Consider the following 15,937-nt stretch of genomic DNA (forward strand, 5'->3'; position numbering starts at 1 on the left):
AGTCATATTTATTATGGGGACACTATCATCCCAGTAACTGGGGGAGTGAAGTTTGTGTAATCAATGCACATGATTAAAAACGGTTGTTCATAATAAACAGGGGGTGAGTCATGTGACTATATTGACCCTTGACCCTCCTGATCATAGAGATATATTTTATTGATTTGTTTGTTCTAAAATTTCTTTTTCATGTGGGATTGCCTCCCATCCTTTCTGGTGTTTATTATGAGTATACTATATATAGAATTTTTGTATTTTTACCAAGACTGTGGATTATTGATAATTCTTACATCACACCTGTGAGGCATCAGGTCATTAAATGGGGTATAAATAGATCCCAAAATCAAATGGAGCCATACTTCTGATGAAGCTAGGTGACTTTACCTAGGGAAACGCGTTAAGTGTTGAAGCTGCGACGACCACCACAAGTGTTCCACTTTCAAGTCGGATCCAGATATGGACTTTTAAACCTGCCATTTGGAACTCTGAGGAATTTCATATGTACAGCATCGATGGGAGAGAACCAGGTTGTTTCATTGCCACAGCTTGCTTGCTGAAAAACCTCCAAAAACCTTTGGAAGTCTCCATCAACAAGGGTAATACCAGCTGTACTTATTCCCTTTTACCAGAGAACTTTGCACAAGGCACTTAGTCCGGGATCCATTTGTGGACACTGAAAGCAGCCACCTATAAATATATTATAGCTCCATATATGCCTCAATTTTATATCTGCTATATGTTCAGGATGTTTTTTTAGTTTTTTATTTGTGATGTATAGTGAATAAATTCTATGTCATTTTTATTCAAATTGATCCACAGTCGTTTATTATCATTGGAGAAACACAGTAGCGCCAGTTTTTATTTCCTCATTCTGAGGGGGACTGGTTAATGTGATGGTAGGGGGATCCCGTGATGTGTGTCTCCATGCTATGGCATTACCTCCCCGTGCTGGTTGAGCCTGGTGCTGGTTATGGGAAATATAGGGACTTCCATACATATTTTCCCATTTTTCCGGTACCAGAATGGTACTCTTAGGTCCGGGACTGGTTATACTTTTTGGGGGGCGATCTCACACAATTGTTTTTCTATTTTTTTACAATTTAATTTTGAAACTTTTGGCACTGGGGGTGCTGTAAACATTTTTTTATGATACTCTAGTTTGTTGAAGTCAAAAATATTACATACACACCACATGCAAACTCCAAACAGATGGGTCTCTGTGCGTGTGCATACACGCAGTGTGCACAGTGATATGTGGTAGCATACGCATTCACACAGACAAGCCACAAAGATATATTCAACACATACTTCATACAACACATAAATTAAACATGTCAAGCACCAGACATTATAATATATTTATAAAATAGAGTGTAACATCATATGTATTATTGGAGCATAACAAGTTAGACATGTCATGCTTGGTGTCAAAATGATCAGGAGAATGTGTGTGTTAATTTGATAACTATGGTTAGATTTTAGCACATTGCATCGATTAGTTATGATTAAATGTATGAATATGAAGCCACATTCTAAAGTGAACAAAAGAATATCCTGAAAGACAGCATGTGTGCAGAAGGGAACCAGTGGCTAACCCCTATAAGTACATCATCAAATTGGACGTTGCTTGCATATGAACTGACCAATAACACATCATGAACAAGAGATCTCCCTCCCCTGGACCAATAACAGAAGACTCAGTCCCAGACATGTCCCTCCTCCAATACACAGTATATAGGTATTTCCCCTCACCCAGGAAGCTCTGTTTTTTAGTTGCTGTGGGTGCAGATTCAAAGATGGAGAGGACTGTGCATTGAGGGACAGGGTGCAGTACGCTGGCTGTAACTGCTTCTTATGTAATTGTAACTCTGTAACCATATATATATATACATATTATAACTGAATGATATACTGTACATATGTTATATTGTATGCATACTCTTTTAATATCAAATATATACATCTCTGAGCGTTGGACCTCAACCTACTATGTGTGCGAGAATTTGCTTTCTCTTAAGGGATGTAGTGTTTGCGACGTACAGCGCGCTTTTATCGTATATGGTAATAAGATGCGCCATGCATCCACAGCATATATTAATGCTGGCATTTGAAATGTTTATTTAGATATAATTAGAAATTTACAAGTTCACTGTGCTTTAAAAATGTTTGGGAACCACTGGCTTAATCTGATCATGCGCCACACGGTGGAGACTGCGAGCGTTGCACTTGAATTGCAAACGTAATAATCTACGTGAAAAATGTAAATTGACAGACAGCCATTTCTTTTTATTACTGTGAACGTCATGCTGGTGTTATAATCAGACGCTTGGGAAGCCAGATTCCGCTTTTCCCCCTCACCGAGAGACAACATGGAAGATGTACGCAATGTTGATACTTACAGAAATCAGCAATTATCTGCTGACAGCGCATGCGTCACGGTCACACTGCGCACGCGCCATGGTACCACACCGACGCCGCTCGCAGCGAGGATTTCTTCTTAAAGTGAAAGACAGAGACCGTTTGGGGGAGTGGTGGCAAAAATTGCATGTGTGTCACAATCATTTTGGGGGCGCGTCCCAGCCTGCATCTGCGATACCGTGCGCAGAAAACATGGCGTCTGAATCTCAGTTCCTGCAGCCTTTCTGCGCGACCGTAGGGTAACTCTGTTATGTAAGGATCTGGGACCGCCGCTGCGTGTTTGTATGCAGGTAATGGGATCTGTGAATCTGCTGGCGGGCGTCTTTATCCGTTTCCAGGTGGCGGCAACATTGGCGTATTCTCGCACATCTGCTGCGCACGGAGATCACAGCTACGTACAACTCTCTTCCAGGTCCCTAGGCTGGACGCTTCAATGGGGCAGGGACTAATGTGACTGACATATATTCTCTGTACAACACTATGTTATATGGTGGCGCTATACGTTATAACATACTACTGCTACTAATAATAATAATAATAAATGTAATGTTAATATAACGAGCTCCACCCAAACGGTACTACAGTAGATAAGTGAAACCATAAATGTGTGTTCTATGTAACACCAGTGTGATCCCAGCGCCCATCAGTGTCCATCCCCCGTATAGCGAGCCGGCGGACGGATGGAGGTAAGTTGAGTTCCAGTCCGGAGGGTGGGGTGGCTGAGGTTAATATGTGACAGGTGGGTATGTAGGATAGTACTGCGGCTGCATCGGCACCGTCACGTTGGTTGTCTGGGCGGTTATGAAGTTGACGGGCTGTTTACGCCTCTTGATCTCACGCGCCATCTGGCACCAGGAACAGCTCATGCACCAGTACAGCATGCAGCAGTCATCGCAGATGGATCCCTGTGCAGAGACAGATGGAGGAGAGTCACCCTAAGAGGAGCCACACTGGTCCCACCACACACACAGGGCACGTCGTACCATGCGGAGACTTCTTCAGGCTGACTTATCAAATTCCAGAACCGCTCACGTAACATTCATTAGCTTTTCTATCCAAATATATCCCATCTGTACAGTCCACACACATACTCACATATTGTCTCTTACTCCACTTAATAACCCTAGGATCCTGTATGGGACAGTAAGTAGAGGTTGAAGTATGTGTATAAACACCGCAGAGGTCCACCCTGCAACCTAGTAGAGACACACTGTCTACCCAGGTGTGAAGTTCTTCCTGAACAGAACCACAGTTTGATTACCCAGAGCTACCTTCCTGAGACAAAGTTGTAAACCCTAGCCCAGAGCTTCCAACAAACTATTGAAGATAAGGCCAACTGCCCCTGCTAGTACGGCTAAGAGACCCCACAGTGCAAGCTGAGAATCACTATACTTTTGGCTGTGGAAGGTTAAACTACTCCCAAGGGGGGGAGGCGAGAGTGGCATGCAGTGGGTTTTAAATATGAGAAACTCTGGCTGCAAATTGTCATTATTGTGAGGTGGCATCCAGTGAGAGATTGGATCCTATAATATCCAGGATAAGGAGAGAGACCTTACTCGGCCAGCAGTTGACAGGTGATCTGAGCATTGGCCCTTTTTCTCCCCTTATTTTTATTTCTTGAAATTGTACTTACTTGTGTGACTATTTAAACTATTATATTCTTGTAACCTTTAATTTTTCTGTAACAATAAGCTCTGAAGTTTTGACTTGTATTAAAAATCTTAATCTTAGTTCTGGAATTTGTATTTTCACACCTAAGCCCCCGAGAGGCTCATATTACCTAATTTTTACATAATAATAATCTTGTGTGTGGGTGAGAGCAAAAGCTCACCCTGGGCATGGTCCCCCAAAAGTCGCTTAGCCTTGCTGGCACAGCGACCAATACTCCTGCTGGTTACCTCATTGATTTACCACACGCGCTGAGGTAATCATTATGGTGTCATGGACAGCGTTCTCAGATTGGTGTATCTGGAGAATCGCAGCACCTACAGTCATGAAACTGTTAATAAATAAATAATATGCTGTACTGTGAGTACACTACTACACCCGGGGAGATGAGGATAAGTCTCAGCGCTGTTCAGTTCCCTATCTGACCAGTCTAAAGATGGTACACATTGAGTTGTTGAATTATTTGCAATACTGGAGCTGCTCTAGAACAATCGGCCAGCATCTCAGGGATAATATACCAGGGACAATAAAGAGGAGGGGAGAATGTGTGGCACTCCTCTCTTTTGCCGTCTGGTTTCCACTGTATATGTTACACCACAGTCTACTCCGCATGCATTGACCACCAAGAAAATGGTGCAGGAGCCATTTTTGCAGGCACCTATTTCTGATGTTTCCTAGCAACTCCAGTGTTACAAATCATTTTTTTTATGGTTTCTTATTGCTGCACTATGAGACTATAATAAATTATGTTTAACTGTGCCTAATTCACGTTAATTATATTGTTGCCCCAATTTATGGAGCAGTGGTAACAGATGTGTTCTGGAATGCGACTGATCCCTGATCTGTGTGTCCACCCTTCGGTCCTGCTGCATTCGACATCCATGCTGTAATTGCGTCATCTTGCGGTGGCGTCCACAGTTTCTCAATGAATAACCCTCCTTAGGTATGACCAGATTCATGATCACATACAGCCCTGATAAGCTCTACAGACCTATGATTAGACTGTGAAGCAACACACACAGGATTATGTACTTACCGGAATGCGATATCTCTCTCGGACAGCGGCCCGCATTGCCATAGACACTGGGGGGCAGATTAAACCGGTTCCTATGTAACCAGCACACATAGGGTCCAGTAAGGGGAGGCAAAGGCACTCTCCAAAGTCGCTGACTGTCCTACACTGCAAGCAAGGAAAGCACCAGAATGCACAGCAGCCTGGTAAAGAAAATGGGGAGAAAATGAATGAAATGTCAAACTATACTTCCAGTCAACTCCCCCAACTTCCCCCAGAGCTCCCCCCCCCTGCCATCCTCACTAAGCAGATGACTTACATATCCCCATATCTTCACAGCAGTCACAGATCCCAGAGCTCCAGTTGTTGACGTTCATTTGGCTGATTGTTATGGTCTGCGTGTAAGGTGCTGGCTGCACCGAGACCGGCTGCATTGTTGCACCCTGCATGGTCTAGAAGAGAGGGTAAGAGTACATGAGACTGCCATACAAAGAGAATGCAGGGAGGAGGATGGGCGCTGTCTACTCTTCATGTTAGAACTTCTTCCCTCTATGTTAGACAATGAAAGGATCACACTCTATGCTGGCTGCATGATGACTCCTGAGAGCAGGAAAGTGTCGTGTCTGAGGGCAACGCACACTTGTGGCTTCCTCCACAATCCCAGATCCATAGATGTATGTGAATACTTTCACACGTCTACACAGGTTATTATTAAATGCTAAACAAAAAAAAGAAGGAAAAGTAATTGTAACTTCTCCAACGCCTCCTGTCTTATACCGACTGTATTCATATATTAGCGTTCCTACACCATCATCTGTTCTACTCTATCACCTGTCCTACACCACTAACTACACTCTATCTCCTGTCCTACACCACTCTTCTATCTCCTGTCTTACACCACTTACTATACACTATTTCCTGTCCTACACCACTAACTACACTCTTCTATCTCCTGTCTTACACCACTAACTACACTCTATCTCCTGTCCTACACAACTAACTACACTCTTCTATCTCCTGTCTTACACCCCCAACTGTATTCATATATCAACGTTCCTACACCATCATCTGTTCTACTCTATCACCTGCCCTACACCACTAACTACACTCTTCTATCTCCTGTCCTACAACACTCTTCTATCTCCTGTCTTACACCACTCACTACACTCTATCGCCTGTCCTACACCACTAACTACACTCTTCTATCTCCTGTCTTACACCCCCAACTGTATTCATATATCAACGTTCCTACACAATCATCTGTTCTACTCTATCACGTGCCCTACACCACTAACTACACTCTTCTATCTCCTGTCCTACAACACTCTTCTATCTCCTGTCTTACACCACTAACTATACTCTATGTCCTGTCCTACACCACTAACTACACTCTTCTATCTCCTGTCTTACACCCCCAACTGTATTCATATATCAACGTTCCTACACCATCATCTGTTCTACTCTATCACCTGCCCTACACCACTAACTACACTCTATCTCCTGTCCTACAACACTCTTCTATCTCCTGTCTTACACCACTAACTATACTCTATGTCCTGTCCTACACCACTAACTACACTCTTCTATCTCCTGTCTTACACCACTAACTACACTCTATCTCCTGTCCTACACCACTAACTACACTCTTCTATCTCCTGTCTTACACCCCCAACTGTATTCATATATCAACGTTCCTACACCATCATCTGTTCTACTCTATCACCTGCCCTACACCACTAACTACACTCTTCTATCTCCTGTCCTACAACACTCTTCTATCTCCTGTCCTACACCACTAACTACACTCTTCTATCTCCTGTCTTACACCCCCAACTGTATTCATATATCAACGTTCCTACACCATCATCTGTTCTACTCTATCACCTGACCTACACCACTAACTACACTCTATCTCCTGTCCTACAACACTCTTCTATCTCCTGTCTTACACCACTAACTACACATTATCTCCTGTCCTACACCACTAACTACACTCTTCTATCTCCTGTCTTACACCCCCAACTGTATTCATATATCAACGTTCCTACACAATCATCTGTTCTACTCTATCACCTGCCCTACACCACTAACTACACTCTATCTCCTGTCCTACAACACTCTTCTATCTCCTGTCTTACACCACTAACTATACTCTCTCTCCTGTCCTACACTACTTACTACACTCTTCTATCTCCTGTCTTACACCACCGATTGTATTCATATATCAACGTTCCTACTCTATCATCTGTTCTACTCTATCACCTGCCCTACACCACTAACAACACTCTTCTATCTCCTGTCTTACACCACTAACTACACTCTATCTCCTGTCCTACACCACTAACTACACTCTTCTATCTCCTGTCTTACATCCCCAACTGTATTCATATATCAACGTTCCTACACCATCATCTGTTCTACTCTATCACCTGCCCTACACCACTAACTACACTCTTCTATCTCCTGTCCTACAACACTCTTCTATCTCCTGTCTTACACCACTAACTATACTCTATGTCCTGTCCTACACCACTAACTACACTCTATCTCCCTTCCTACAACACTCTTCTATCTCCTGTCTTACACCACTAACTATACTCTATCTCCTGTCCTACACTACTAACTACACTCTTCTATCTCCTGTCTTACACCACTAACTATACTCTATCTCCTGTCCTACACCACTAACTACACTCTTCTATCTCCTGTCTTACACCACCGACTGTATTCATACATCAACGTTCCTACACCATCATCTGTTCTACTCTATCACCTGTCCTACAATACTAACTACACTCTATCTCCTGTCCTACAACACTCTTCTATCTCCTGTCTTACACCACTAACTACACTCTATCTCCTGTCCTACACCACTAACTACACTCTTCTATCTCCTGTCTTACACCCCCAACTGTATTCATATATCAACGTTCCTACAGCATCATCTGTTCTACTCTATCACCTGCCCTACACCACTAACTACACTCTTCTATCTCCTGTCCTACAACACTCTTCTATCTCCTGTCTTACACCACTAACTACATTCTATCTCCTGTCCTACACCACTAACTACACTCTTCTATCTCCTGTCTTACACCCCCAACTGTATTCATATATGAACGCTCCTACACAATCATCTGTTCTACTCTATCACTTGCCCTACACCACTAACTACACTCTTCTATCTCCTGTCTTACACCCCCAACTGTATTCATATATCAACGTTCCTACACCATCATCTGTTCTACTCTATCACCTGCCCTACACCACTAACTACACTCTATCTCCTGTCCTACAACACTCTTCTATCTCCTGTCTTACACCACTAACTATACTCTATGTCCTGTCCTACACCACTAACTACACTCTTCTATCTCCTGTCTTACACCACTAACTACACTCTATCTCCTGTCCTACACCACTAACTACACTCTTCTATCTCCTGTCTTACACCCCCAACTGTATTCATATATCAACGTTCCTACACAATCATCTGTTCTACTCTATCACCTGCCCTACACCACTAACAACACTCTTCTATCTCCTGTCTTACACCACTAACTATACTCTCTCTCCTGTCCTACACCACTAACTACACTCTTCTATCTCCTGTCTTACACCACCGATTGTATTCATATATCAACGTTCCTACTCTATCATCTGTTCTACTCTATCACCTGTCCTACACCACTAACTACACTCTTCTATCTCCTGTCTTACACCACCGACTGTATTCATATATCAACGTTCCTACACCATCATCTGTTCTACTCTATCACCTGCCCTACACCACTAACTACACTCTATCTCCTGTCCTACAACACTCTTCTATCTCCTGTCTTACACCACTAACTACACTCTATCTCCTGTCCTACACCACTAACTACACTCTTCTATCTCCTGTCTTACACCACTGACTGTATTCATATATCAACGTTCCTACACCATCATCTGTTCTACTCTATCACCTGCCCTACACCACTAACTACACTCTTCTATCTCCTGTCTTACACCACCGACTGTATTCATATATCAGCGTTCCTACACCATCATCTGTTCTACTCTATCACCTGCCCTACACCACTAACTACACTCTTATATCTCCTGTCTTACACCACCGACTGTATTCATATATCAACGGTCCTACACCATCATCTATTCTACTCTATCACCTGCCCTACACCACTAACTACACTCTTCTATCTCTTGTCTTACACCACCGACTGTATTCATATATCAACGTTCCTACACCATCATCTGTTCTACTCTATCACCTGCCCTACACCACTAACTACACTCTATCTCCTGTCCTATAACACTCTTCTATCTCCTGTCTTACACCACTAACTACACTCTATCTCCTGTCCTACACCACTAACTACACTCTTCTATCTCCTGTCTTACACCCCCAACTGTATTCATATATCAACTTTCCTACACAATCATCTGTTCTACTCTATCTCCTGTCCTAAACCACTAACTACACTCTTCTATCTCCTGTCTTACACCACCGACTGTATTCATATATCAACGTTCCTACACCATCATCTGTTCTACTCTATCACCTGCCCTACACCACTAACTACACTCTTCTATCTCCTGTCTTACACCACCGACTGTATTCATATATCAACGTTCCTACACCATCATCTGTTCTACTCTATCCCCTGCCCTATACCACTAACTACACTCTTCTATCTCCTGTCTTACACCACCGACTGTATTCATATATCAACGTTCTTACACCATCATCTGTTCTACTCTGTCACCTGCCGTACACCACTAACTACACTCTTCTATCTCCTGTCTTACACCACCGATTGTATTCATATATCAACGTTCCTACTCTATCATCTGTTCTACTCTATCACCTGTCCTACACCACTAACTACACTCTTCTATCTCCAGTCTTACACCACCGACTGTATTCATATATCAACGTTCCTACACCATCATCTGTTCTACTATATCACCTGTCCTACACCACTAACTACACTCTTCTACCTCCTGTCCTACACCACTGACTGTATTCATATATCAGCATTCCTACACCATCATCTGTTCTACTCTATCACCCGTGCTCCAAAACTAACTACACTCTTCTATCTCCTGTCTTACAATACTAACTACACTCTATCTCCTGTCTTACACCATTTACTGTTCTCCTCTATATCCTGTCTTACACCATAATTTGTTCTACTCTATCTCCTGTCCTACAACACTTACTACACTCTTCTATTTCCTGTCCTACAACACTCTATCTCCTGTCTTACACCATTTACTGTTCTCCTCTATCTCCTGTCTTACACCATCATTTGTTCTACTCTATCTCCTGTCCTACAACACTTACTACACTCTTCTAACTCCTGTCCTACAACACTAACTACACTCTATCTCCTGTCTTACACCATTGACTGTTCTCCTCTATCTCCTGTCTTACACCATCATTTGTTCTACTCTATCTCCTGCCCTACAACACTTACTACACTCTTCTATCTCCTGTCCTACAACACTAACTAGACTCTATTTCCTGTCTTACACCATTTACTGTTCTCTATCTCCTGTCTTACACCATCATTTGTTCTACTCTATCTCCTGTCCTACAACACTGACTACACTCTTCTATCTCCTTTCTTACACCACCGATTGTATTCATATATCAACGTTCCTACACCATCATCTGTTCTACTCTATCTCCTGTCCTACACTACTAACTACAATCTATCTCCTGCCTTATACCATCATCTGTTCTACTCTATCTCCTTTCCTACAACACTGTTCTACGCTATCTCCTGTCCTACAACACTAACTACACTCTTCTATCTCCTGTCCTACACCATCATATGTTCTACTCTATCTCCTTTCCTACAACACTAACTACACTCTTCTATCTCCTGTCCTACACCATCATATGTTCTACTCTATCTCCTTTCCTACAACACTAACTACACTCTTCTATCTCCTGTCCTACACCATCATCTGTTCTACTCTATCTCCTGTCCTACTACACTAACTACACTCTTTTATCTCCTGTCCTACACAACTGACTGTATTCATATATCAGTATTCCTACACCATCATCTGTTCTACTCTATCACCTATCCTACAACACATTAACTACACTCTATCTCCTGTCTTACAGCATTTACTGTTCTCCGCTTTCTCCTGTCTTATACCAACTGTATTCGTTTATCAGCGTTCCTACACCAATTGTAAAGCACAACGGAAATTGCTGCGCTATATAATCATCTGTTCTACTCTATCTCCTGTCCTACAACACTAACTACACTTTATCTTCTGTCATGCATCACTGACTACACTCCTCTGACTCCTGTACTACATCATTGACTGTTTTCTTCTATCTCCTGTCCTACATAACTGACTACTCTCCTCTATCTCCTGTATTACAACACCAACTGGATTCCTCTATCTCCTGTCCTACACCACTGACTGTTCTCATTTTTCTATTGTCATACACCACCAAATGTTCTCATCTGTCTCCTATCCTACATCACTGACTACACTCTTCTACCTCCCGTCCTACACCGCCATCATTTTCAAATCTATCTCCTGTTCTACATGACTAACTGTACTCTTCTATCTCCTGTCTTACACCATTGACTGTTCTTCTCTGTCTCCTGTTCTACATCACTGACTGATGTCATCTGTCTCCTATCTTACAGTATATCACTGACTACTCTCTTTTATCTCCTGTCTTACACCACATCCGCACCTGGAATATTGTGTTCAGTTCTGGGCACCGTATTATAAAAAAGATATCGGGGAAATAGAAAGAGTTCAAAAAAGAGCTACTAAATTGATTAAAGGGTTAGAGACACTGGAGTATGAGGAAAGGCTTACTAGGTTAAATATGTATACACTAGAAAAGAGGCGTCTAAGAGGAGACATTATTAATATCTTCAAATATGTAAAGGGTCATTACAAGGAGTTAGCAGCGGATTTGTTTATTAAAAGAACTCTGTATAGGAAGCGTGGGCACTCTCTGAGGCTAGAGGAGAAAAAATTCCGTACACAACATAGGAAAGGGCTCTTCACGGTAAGGGCAATAAAGATTTGGAACTCCCTGCCGGAAAAAGGTAATAATGGCAGACTCTGTAAATGCATTTAAAACGGATTCCACTGATTACATTTCCTCTGTGTCCTGTCTTATAACACTGACTGTTCTCCTCTGTCTCCTGTCATACACCACTGACTATACTCTTATATATCCTGCCCTACACCATTGACTACACTCTTCTATCTCCTGTACTACACCTCTAACTTCTACTCTATCTCCTGTCCTACATCACTTACTACTCTCTTCTGTCTCCTGTACTACATTACCAACTGCTCTCCTCTATTTCCTGTCCTACATCACTACTGTTCTCCTTTGTCTCCTATCCTACACCATTGCCTATACTCTTTTATCACCTGTCCTACTCCACCAACTGTTCTTCTCTGTCTCCTATCCTATATCACTGACTACTCTCTTATATCTTCTGTCCTACACCACTGATTACACTTCTTTGTCTCCTCCTCTCCTACAACACTAACTTTTCTCCTTTGTCTCCTGTCATATACCACTGACTATACGCCTATATTTCCCTACACCACGAACTGTTCTCATCTAGCTCCTGTAGTACATCACTACCTATACTCTTCTATCTAATGTCCTACACCATTGACTGTTCTCCTCTATCTCCTCTTCTACATCACTGACTACACTGTTTTATCTCCTGTCCTTCACCATTGACTACACTCTTATCTCTCCTGTCCTACACCATTAACTGTTTTACTCTATTTCCTGCCCTACATCATTGACTACACTCTTATCTCTCCTGTTCTACACCATTAACTGTTCTACTCTATCTCCTGGCCTACATCATTGACTACACTCTTATTTCTCCTGTCCTACTCCATTTACTACACTCTTCTATTTTCTGTCCTACACCATTGACTGTTCTCTATCTCCTGTCCTTCATTACTGACTACTATTTTCTATGTCCTGTCCTACACCACCAATTGTTGTCCTCTATGTCTCTATCTCATCCTACATCACTAACTATATTCTACGATCTCCTGTCCTACACCATTGACTGTTCTCTCCTGTTTCCTGTCCTAAATCACTGACTGCACTCTTTTATCTCCTGTCCTACATCACTAACTATACTCTACTATCTCCTGTCCTACACCATTGACTGTTCTCTTCTATCTCCTGTCCTATATCACTGACTATACTCTTCTATCACCTGTCCTACACCACTGACTGTTCTCTGTCTCCTGTCCTACATCACTGACTATACTCTTCTATCTCCTGTCCGACTCCATTGACTGTTCTCCTCTATCTCATTTCCTGTTCTAAAATATCAAGGACACTACACTCTTCTATCTCCTTTCCTACACCATTGAGTGTTCTTCTCTATCTCCTTTCCTACATCACTGACTACTCTCTTCTATCTCCTGTCCTACACCATTGACTGCACTTTTCTGTCTCCTCTCCTACAACACCAATTGTCCTCCTCTATCTCTCTTTCTCTTGACTTACATCAATAACTATTCTCTTTTATCTTTTATCTCTTGTCCTACACCACTGACTATTCTCATCTGTTTCCTGTCCTACACCATTGACTGTTCTCCTCTATATTCTGATATGCATCACCAACTGAACTCTTTAATCTCCTGTCCTACACATTTGAGTGTTCTCCATATGCTGACATCAGTGACGTGCATTCAAGGTAGGCAGGGGAGGTAGAGCCTGATTTGTCATACTTCAGTACACTACAGATTTTTGACTAATAAAATGATTAGAAGAATACAAATAATATATTTATAACTTATAAAAATTGTCTTTGTATTAATCATATCATCTCTGTATTATTCTAATCATTTTTATAGTGAAATCTCATCAAAATCATGTGTGTGTGTGTGTGTGTGTGTGTGTGTGTGTGTGTGTGTGTGTGTGTGTGTGTGTGTGTAAATCTGGCTCTGATACTAGTCAGTGCCTCCCCAGCCATTGACCTCACTGCACCTCACTGGCTGACATATACCACAAACTGAACTCCTTTGGTTCCTGTTCTACAATATCAAGGACACGTCTCTGTCTCCTGTCCTACACCACTGCCTGTTCTCATCTATCTCCTGACATACACCACCAACTGAAACCCTCTGTCTCCTGTCCTACACCACTGACTGTTCTCATCTATCCCCTGATATACACCACCAACTGAAAACCTGTGTCTCCTGTCCTATACCACTGCCTGTTCTCATCTATCTCCTGACATACAGCACCAACTGGAACCCTCTGTCTCCTGTCCTACACCACTGCCTGTTCTCATCTATCTCCTGACATACAGCACCAACTGGAACCCTCTGTCTCCTGCCCTACACCACTGCCTGTTCTCATCTATCTCCTGACATACAGCACCAACTGGAACCCTCTGTCTCCTGTCCAACACCACTGCCTGTTCTCATCTATCTCCTGACATACACCACCAACTGAAACCCTCTGTCTCCTGTCCTACACCACTGCCTGTTCTCATCTATCTCCTGACATACAGCACCAACTGGAACCCTCTGTCTCCTGTCCAACACCACTGCCTGTTCTCATCTATCTCCTGACATACACCACCAACTGAAACCCTCTGTCTCCTGTCCTACACCACTGCCTGTTCTCATCTATCTCCTGACATACAGCACCAACTGGAACCCTCTGTCTCCTGCCCTACACCACTGCCTGTTCTCATCTATCTCCTGACATACAGCACCAACTGGAACCCTCTGTCTCCTGTCCAACACCACTGCCTGTTCTCATCTATCTCCTGACATACACCACCAACTGAAACCCTCTGTCTCCTGTCCTACACCACTGCCTGTTCTCATCTATCTCCTGACATACACCACCAACTGAAACCCTCTGTCTCCTGCCCTACACCACTGCCTGTTGTCATCTATCTCCTGACATACAGCACCAACTGGAACCCTCTGTCTCCTGTCGTACACCACTGCCTGTTCTCATCTATCTCCTGACATACACCACCAACTAAAATCCTCTCTCTCCTGTCCTATACCACTGCCTGTTCTCATCTATCTCCTGACATACACCACCAACTAAAATCCTCTGTCTCCTGTCCTACACCACTGCCTGTTCTCATATATCTCCTGACATACACCACCAACTAAAATCCTCTCTCTCCTGTCCTACACATCTGACTGTTCTTCTCTATTTCCTGTCCTACATCACTGACTACTGCCCTCTGTCTCGTGTCCTACACACTGACTGTTCTTTATCTCCTGTCCTACATCACTGAATACAGTGCTTTGTCCTATACGGGTTGGGGATGTTTCATCGGCGGCCGTGATCCAGTCGGTCGGCATCCCAATGACGTGATCCCGGCCGCAGAATGCCAGTGGGGGGGAGGTCCACGGGTTCTATTCCCACTCTGGGTGTCGTTGACACCTACGAGTGGGAATAGTCCCTGTTCTTCGGCATGCCGACTGTCGGGATGTTCAGGGGGCGGGGTGGAGGTGTTGGTATTGTGACCGCCGGTCACATAACTACATCCCTCCTACAGCACTGACTGTTCTTCACTATCTTCTGCCCTACATCACTGACTGTTGTTCACTATCTCCTGTCCTACATCACTGACTGTTCTCATCTATCTCCTGTCCTACATTGCTGACTGTTCTCATCTATCTCCTGTCCTACATCACTGACTGTTCTTCACTATCTCCTGTCCTACATCACTGACTGTTCTCATCTATCTCCCGTCCTACATCACTGAATGTTCTTCACTGTCTCCTGTCCTACATCACTGACTGTGCTCATCTATCTCCTGTCCT

The 15,937-nt window shown here is 43.1% G+C and overlaps 1 protein-coding gene across 1 annotated transcript in view; it reads right to left on the reverse strand.

Annotated features, from left to right (window-relative positions):
- Positions 1 to 1,922: 1,922 nt before the first annotated feature.
- Positions 1,923 to 15,937, reverse strand: part of LOC134935852 (cornifelin homolog) — a 31,783-nt gene continuing 17,768 nt past the window's right edge. The window contains exons 2-4 of the mRNA XM_063930676.1: positions 5,418 to 5,550; positions 5,123 to 5,301; positions 1,923 to 3,323 (exon numbers count right to left, since the gene is read on the reverse strand). Coding sequence (XP_063786746.1) covers positions 3,144 to 3,323; positions 5,123 to 5,301; positions 5,418 to 5,547 — 489 coding nt within the window. The 5' untranslated portion in view covers positions 5,548 to 5,550 and the 3' untranslated portion in view covers positions 1,923 to 3,143. The remainder of the gene's footprint in view (positions 3,324 to 5,122; positions 5,302 to 5,417; positions 5,551 to 15,937) is intronic.

Source organism: Pseudophryne corroboree, chromosome 6 (genome assembly GCF_028390025.1).
Source record: "Pseudophryne corroboree isolate aPseCor3 chromosome 6, aPseCor3.hap2, whole genome shotgun sequence".
Lineage (NCBI taxonomy): Eukaryota > Metazoa > Chordata > Amphibia > Anura > Myobatrachidae > Pseudophryne > Pseudophryne corroboree.